Source organism: Rhopalosiphum maidis, chromosome 1 (assembly GCF_003676215.2).
Source record: "Rhopalosiphum maidis isolate BTI-1 chromosome 1, ASM367621v3, whole genome shotgun sequence".
Lineage (NCBI taxonomy): Eukaryota > Metazoa > Arthropoda > Insecta > Hemiptera > Aphididae > Rhopalosiphum > Rhopalosiphum maidis.
This window is the reverse complement of record NC_040877.1, coordinates 87,879,490-87,887,768: the sequence shown is the minus strand read 5'-3', so window position 1 is coordinate 87,887,768 and position 8,279 is coordinate 87,879,490. Positions and strand designations below refer to the sequence as shown.

General features: G+C 28.0%; 1 protein-coding gene across 1 annotated transcript; it reads right to left on the bottom strand.

The window, feature by feature from the left end:
- Positions 1 to 5,604: 5,604 nt before the first annotated feature.
- On the bottom strand, positions 5,605 to 6,222 carry LOC113557708. The gene is made up of 3 exons (XM_026963264.1): positions 6,216 to 6,222; positions 5,880 to 6,147; positions 5,605 to 5,819 (listed from the first exon to the last, which is right to left on the bottom strand). Exons 1-3 carry the CDS (start codon positions 6,216 to 6,218, stop codon positions 5,605 to 5,607), a joined length of 486 nt encoding a protein of 161 aa, XP_026819065.1. The 5' UTR covers positions 6,219 to 6,222.
- Positions 6,223 to 8,279: the final 2,057 nt, after the last annotated feature.

The window sequence follows — 8,279 nt, the reverse complement described above, 5'->3', positions numbered from 1 at the left end:
ATATTAGAATACAAATGTTTCCATGTGGTTATACATATTTGGATTTTATTAACCACATAGGCTATACAATTCCTTTAAAATCATAATGTTCAATATCTTTTACGCTAACCAGTTTTCAACAAAAGTGATATTTTTATTTTCTTAAAATTCAAAAACGTATAGCCGTAAAATTTAAAATGTTTACAAAGTATTTATATATTCATTTCCTATAAATGGTATAATTTTCAAAAAATTTTAATTATTTTTGAGCTTTTTATAGACAATCATATTTGCGTGCTTTTTTAGTGTTTTTAATAGCAAAAATTGATAAATGCGTAAAAATCCTGGAAAATTGAATTAATAATTTCTTAATAAGTTGTTAATTTACTCGTTAAAAAATACAAAAAAATGTATACTTGCAAAATTTTTTATAAACGTATGCATGCTAATAGACCGTTCCGCTTAGAATAGTTTTATATTTAAAAACGTTATATCTTCAAAATTAGATTTAAGTTCAGATTTAGATAAGATGAGGTAAGTTTTAAACTTAAAATGGATTAAGTGTAATATTAGGCACAACATGAAATTGTTTGAACATAAAAGTAAAAAAAAAACTAACCAAATATATGTTGCAAATGTAGTAAGCTCTAAACAAGTACACATTTTTTTTTAATGTAAATACCGGTACATATTAAAGCATTCTTTAAAATGGAATTATTCATAACATTTATTTGTTTTTACATATCTACCAAAAGATAGATATTTTTTTATTATTATTCTTAAAAAAATATTTAAAATTTACAAGATTAAATTAAAAGTTTATTTAGACATAAAAATATTATGGTTTTGATAAATAAAATGGGATTAATATTTCAACTATTTTTATACTTTCATAATATTTTATACTTTTTAGGAACATAGAAATCCAACAATCTCGGACATAATATATTGTACATGGGTATAAAATGAATAGCTACTGTAAACGTCAAAAATGACATGGTTATGTTTAATTAAATAATAAGACTAGATATGTTAAAAATAGTAAATTTTTATAATTTATTTTGAATTTTACCCACAGTTAGTAGAGTCATACACTGTCACTTTTATATTGCTGCTCTCGAGCCGTTCGTCAAGTATATAGAATTGTCCTCGAATTGAAGCCGTCGTGCTTACACCATAATTGCGGCAACAGCCAGTTAAAAGTGCCACAGGACTGCGTATTCCTGCGATACCGGTAAAATGTATTATAGTTCTCCGTCAGATAGACATGGCTGAGCATTAACGAGTTAAAAGTTAAAATTAAGTTAATTAACTCGCTACATTTTTTTCAAATTAACTTTTAACTTAATAAGTTACTTTTTTTTTAGATTAACATGTTAACTTCAAGTTAATTTTATTTAAAAGTATATAAATTAAGTTAATTTTTGTCAGTAAAATAATGCAAGAATAATTCAAAATTTTAGAGTTTATTCAAGAAAAACACAGTTTTTGATAGCTAATTGGTACTAAGATGTACCATTTTAAATTGTCCTTGTAATTTTCTTGAGCATAAAAACAAACTATCTAGTTGATAAGATTATGTGTCTGACATATTTTAATTTTGCAAATTAGAAAATTTTAACTTTAAACTAAGTTAGGTAACTTTTTTTTAAAAAGTTAACTTTTAGCTTAACGAGTTAAAAAAATCGTTAACTTGCCCAGCTTCGCAGATAGGTAAACAGAAATTTGTGCTTGGCAAATTTATGTCCGTAAACTTATTACCGTATTACTTGGGGATTCTATGACTGACAGGTTCTTGGAAATTTTCGGGGATGATTCACGTACTATTCAAATCGTTCACGAATACTGTTCGTCAAAAACCCGTCGAATAATAGGATAATGTCTAAGGACTTCTTTATTCGTATAGGTACATAAGATAAAATGTTTTCCTTTACACGAGGGGCTCATATAATATGCATGAATTCTACAATATAATATAATTTTAATTCATATTAAGTCGTCACCGTTGGATCGGTCTAAACGGAATTTGTCTGCATAGTAGCTATTACACATTCATTAGGACTAAACAGCCAAAACCTGCCACCGTAAATCATATTGTTATATTGAATATTACGAAATTATATGTGTTATTAATGCGAATTATTATTTTTGTTAAATATTATTGGTTTTTAAATATTGTGAATAACTACTTAGAATTTTTAAGGCCCACGAAAAATTTTCAAATTCCTAATTTATTTGGTACTCAAAAATATTAATTATTGACCCTGTTATATTACGATGTTAATGTAGCTTCAAATAAAGGCGCATCGATTGAATATCGTGGTACCATTATGTAGTTACACTTTTGCACGTCGTAGTCGTAGACACTAGTAAATTACACGCACAGACAAAAGAATGGGCGTTCGTGGTCTACAGACTTACTATATACTGAAACACTACACCAACGATACATATTATTAACTATAAAATAGAATACATGACATTAGTAGTGAAAAAGTTTGATGTACCAAAGTGAAAACATGAGCGATATATGGTTGGTTAAATTAAAAATAAAATTATAATACGGTGAATTGATAGATGTCCGTAAACGTGAATTATTATATTATATTTGTTGGTTATATTATGTATTAAATGAATTATTAAATAAAAATATAAAGCAAAAGAATTATCAAAAAATCATCTACGTCATATACATATTAGGTTAAGAAATTAAAAATCGTCGGTAAATTTTCAAAATTAATAATAAAATAAATACTTTTCTAAATAAACAAACAACAACGACGTCAAAACATTCACATTGTCATGATGTTGAACTTTCTTTGTCAATAAATCGATCGGAAACAGCCCACGGATAATCAATAATATATTATGTATTTATCATTGTAAAATCCGTGGGTATATCCGAAATACGAACGCATATAATATATTATACTAACTGACTTTACAAAGTTAAAGTTTGTTAAGTTAATTTAAGTATTATTAGTTTTATTTAAATTGTTTCCAGGCAGATTTGAATCGAAAGACGTGAAATATTATAATTAAAAAATAAAACACCTAACAGTACAGTACTAATCGAAATGGTTATTTTAAAATATTATACATATATTAGCCGATTAGATTGATAAACGTTGGTACTCGCTGGCAAGTAATAAAAACATCGCAATAACCATCGTCTGGGAAATGTTCGAAATTGTCGGCGACGAGGTTCATTTGAATTTCGACAGTCCTAGACGTTTAATAGCATAAATATTTTTTCTTCACATAATAAAGTCACTTATCAATATTGAATAAAAATGTCTTTTTATACAGAAATTTGTTTTACCAAATACAATTTACTTCAAAACGGCTTTGGCATCATCCAGGGTGGCGGTATCCCTGTCGATTTGGCACCCACTATAAAATTAATTTGTGGAATGGTTCTATTCGTGGAGGACGACGACAGTGGATCATCCGTAAATACAATTGACAACGTTTTCAAAATTTGAATGAATCTGCCAGAAAAGGCGGTGAAATAGATTCAATAGTTGGTAGTTTTAACTATCAAAAATAACACTACTTATAAGAATACACCACGAAATCTGTTTGAGTCCGACTAGAAAAATATACAACTTTAAATATGTACTAAAGAATGTAGCAGCAGTAGAATGGGACGGGTGGACCAGAATTTTCAAAAGGTCAAAAGAATCAAGAATTATAGTTGTTAATTTTTTTTACCAATATACAAAAAACGATATAATATAGTAAGAAACATTATCAAAATGCAATAATTACTCACAATTATGTTTATTTTAACGAATAAAAATGATCACTTCTTGTTATCACTGGCACTGTGATTATAATGTCAAAGTTAAGAAAAATAGTTTGAATCGTAATAGATTAAAATTATATAATACACTTAAACTATATACGTATATTCAAACTATCGATCTCACGTTCCTCTGACGTAATCGCTTATGTCTCCTTTACGCACTTGTAACGAGCTACCAATCGACACCAACTGAATTTACAAGTTTATTTTTTTAGTGTCTGGTCACATAGTATGACATTATACTGTGATGTTAAATAAACGTTTAAAGTCCCAAACGCGATCGAAATGTATTTGCTTTTATTGCTTTCACAAACTACCTTGATGTAAACAATTATTGATTACTATGTTAGTGATATTTGGTTCAGTATATATATAGTGTGTGTGTTGTCTAAGTCTTACAAACGTACAACATAGAAAATTTGCGTTCAGCAAAACAAAATTTTGTGTTTTTAGGTCTATTACCATATGAAATATCATATTTTATAATGGCTTTTATAAAATCTAATAACAATACTCTAGATAATAATATTTTTAATACATTCGTTAACATTCTTTATAGCCTATGAACAAGGTCGGTAGTAAAATTATCCATGGTAAATAGTTGACTTGTGGTGAATTTACAACGGTCTTTGTCAAATGATTAATTTACGAGACACCACACTATGCAGTTTAGTAGTGTATTATACAATATCTATATTAGTGCATTAGCGTTATACTATAGTAATAATATGTTTCTAATAGTTAGTAAGTACTAAGTAGTAAGTAATAAATTATCATCGTGCTATGTTAACAGACGAACGTATGTACCAATATTGCATACACCAAACGCCGTGTTACATTTAAAACTATTATTATAATAAATCTAAAATATAGTATTATACTATTATAGTACATTTAATTATTATACTTATTTTTAAATAACTTGTCCTCGTGGCTTTTATATTTTTAACCATTCTAACAGGCACGTAAACAAAAACAATTAGGCGAGGAGTTATAAGACAAATTTACAATAATCAATATATTATATATTTATTTTTTTAATATTATAATAATATATTGCCATTAGTATTACATCAATTGTATATATCAAGTGCGAGTGCTAAAAGGGATGAAATATTGTCTGTATATGGCTGTATGGTTATACTTAAAAAAAATATCAAACGCAATTATTAGAGACTAGCTTAAAGTCAATATTTATAATACAGTGAAACTTCGATTATCCGGGATAATGGCGGTGAGGGGGTCACACGGATAAATGAAAACCATGGTTAATCGAGACTTTTTATAATAATGTCATTTTTTATTTAATTATAATTAGAAATACATACATACAAACACACAATTTTATAACAAAGCAATTTTGAAATTTTTTATTTAATTATTATTAAAAATATATGCAATAAAGTTATACATCTATAGTCCATACTTATTTTTAAATTTTCGGGAGAGTGACCACGGACAATCGAGATTCTACTGAATCTTAAAATTTTTGCTTGGTTAATTCAAAATTAAATAGTTAAATAAACACAACTGAAATGTATATCCTGGTTATATTATGGGTGGAGGGTTACCAAATCGAATACGGTCTGTTCGAACGTCATGTGTTCGATTATAAACTGATCGAATGGTTATATGTTAGAAATGTTTTGTGTACGAAAGATCGAATATTGGAAATAGAAAATAAAATTAAAATATAAAAAAACATTTGTATTTTAGTCAATCTTAAAAACTAAATATTAAGTATTTCTAAATTTAAATTTAATTATAAAAAAATTAAATATTTTGTCATTCATAAAAATTAAATGTTAGATACCTATTTATAGATTTAAATTATGAGCGATTGCACATAAATACTCTAGTTTATCGTAATTTTCGTTTGAAATAAAACGTGCATGAATTGATTTCAATTTTAAATTCGATTCGATATTAACTTTTTTTGTCTTTTTCGTTGGTCGTCCACAAACTAACATCTCTACTGTCACTTCAGTTTCATTTTGAACTTTTTGTAATTGTTGTATGAATTTATGTAAACCTAAAAACAAAAACAATTAGAAAACTGCATGCATTTAAATAAGTTACTAAATATTTGTACCAGGGTGAGACGATATTATTCTATTTATTTTTCTGTGCCATGACTCTGCCGTATTTGTAGTTCTAAGTAAATCTTGGATTAATCGTTCTGACACTGACCACATTTCTGGAGGGAAGAGTGATGGGTTGTAATTGTCTCTTTTGGGTTTTCCTCTCAAACGCATTCCACTTTTTACTATGACATATGTTTCTTCAAAATATTTAAATAAATTTTTTTCTTCATCAGTATCTCCAAAAAGTGATTTTAAAAGTATCCAACTTTCTTGTACCTAACCAAAAGATTAAAATAAAATAATCTACAACACATAAACAATATTTATTTACTACTCATTCATACCATATTATCGGGAAGAAATGCCATAGCAGGTAAATGTCTGGCAAATAAATTTAAATTCAACATTGTTTGTATATTTTGATGGAAGGCCAAATTCTTGAATTTTTCGATAAATGTTTTTAGAAAAGTGAAAAAAGCAAGTTGAATGGATTGCGAATGGAAATGTTTCATTTATACAATTAATAGCTGCCTTTTCAACAATTTCTAAATTTGTATTCGTTGTTACATTTATATTATTTTCTATACAGTAATCATTAATTAAAGAGAACATTAAGTATATAATTCTTGACTTTTCCCGGTCATTAAAGCAAACACTAGAGGGACAAATATTTCATGTGTACCTTTTTTAATCAAAGCATGTAATACGTATACTTGATAAAAGAATTTTGGGCAAACCTTAAACGTACCATCTTCCAACCAGCAGTTTGATTCTTGTAGAATCTTACAATTTTCAATTGTTGTAAATAGTAAAATATCTCTGTTTTTTTTTACCAAAAATGTATCACCACATAGTGTATTACATAGTGATATAGGTGCATTAATTTCTTTGAGAAATTGTGGTTCTTTGTATTCTAAAATAGGTTTTCTTTGTCGTTTAATGATTTGTTTAACTGATTCTTTGATTACCGAGCTAGATATTGTTTTTGAAGTGCCAGCAATTGCTGTTTGGTAAATTTGAATAGCTTTTTCTTAATTGGAATTACGTGCGATAATTTTAATTTTTAATTTTATTTTTTTGACTTAAATAGATACGGGATTAGGACCATGACAATGTTCAGGTATTGAGCAGTGCTCTTCAATTGTATGTTTGCCATCGCGAGACTCGATAGTCTTAATTTTCGCACCACGCTTAAGTTTGCACGTCCAATAAAACACATTTTTAAATACTAGGTATAATTTGAATACTTTCGACACTCATATTAAATATATTAAATTAATTTGTTACAATAAATTATAAAAATCAAATGAATTAGCAACTCTAAAAGTGAACACATTAAATAAAGTGAAATAACTACGCAATCAACTATGCTGCTGTGGTCTTACTGTGTCGAGTGATTTTACGATAACCAGCAACTATTATATTGATTATAGGGGTATACCGGTCAATATTATTGATATCTTTAATATAACCGTATCACATATTATTTAAAATGTTCGGACACTTGATCTTTCGCACACAAAACATTTCCAACATATAACCATTCGATCAGTTTATAATCGAACACATGACGTTCGAACAGACCATATTCGAACTGGTAACCCGCTCCCACTTGTAGATATAAGCGGTTTTCCAAAATATGACATTAGATTAATAATCGGGGAATAAAATACCAATATCAAGATGATCAAAGTGTCGAAAAATGAAGTAAATAAGTATCTATAGTTGGGTTCCGTAATTTTTTTAAATATATTGTATTAATTAGATGTTCAAAAAATAATTTTTTTTTTTGTAATTTTTCATGCATATTCTAACGTTTTAGTGCATATATTTTTGCATATTTAAGACTTTTAGTGTATATTTGATTGTTTTTTAATGCATATAAATCTGAGCTCTACTGATGATGATTGATGATAATCATAAAAAACACATTATAGCGTAGTTAGGTTAGGTTTCGCATTTTCTTGAAAATTAGGATTTTTTCGGAAAACAAAAAAAAATATTTTTTTTAGAGAGCGAGAAAAAATATTACATTACTGAGAAACGTAATTTTACGTATTTGTGCGTATACGCGGCTCCGGTAGTGCTGACTGTGAAAGCGACTTATTGATAGTGAAGACTGTACTGAAACTGATCACCGAATAAAAATATCATTATTGCCAATCCAGCAGTACCGGTGAACCAGGAAGGTACCGTGTATGCAAGTGCGTGACGTCGGCGGTGACCGGATATACAGACATGGCGGACCGGGCGATAATTTAATAAAGAGTATCAGTACCCGTGTAGTGATCGGCTAATCATCACTTCCACGCCTTGAAATCTCCGCGAACGAGTAATGCCACGAGTGATCACTAATTTTTACCACTTTAATCGAGTATCATTGTCACTGCAATATTGCTATTGTTTCC

Coding starts and splice junctions, on each gene's coding strand:
- LOC113557708 (XM_026963264.1), bottom strand. Junction 5,820..5,879: donor AATAATATCGTCTCACCCTG/GTACAAATATTT, acceptor TTTTGTTTTTAG/GTTTACATAAATTCATACAA.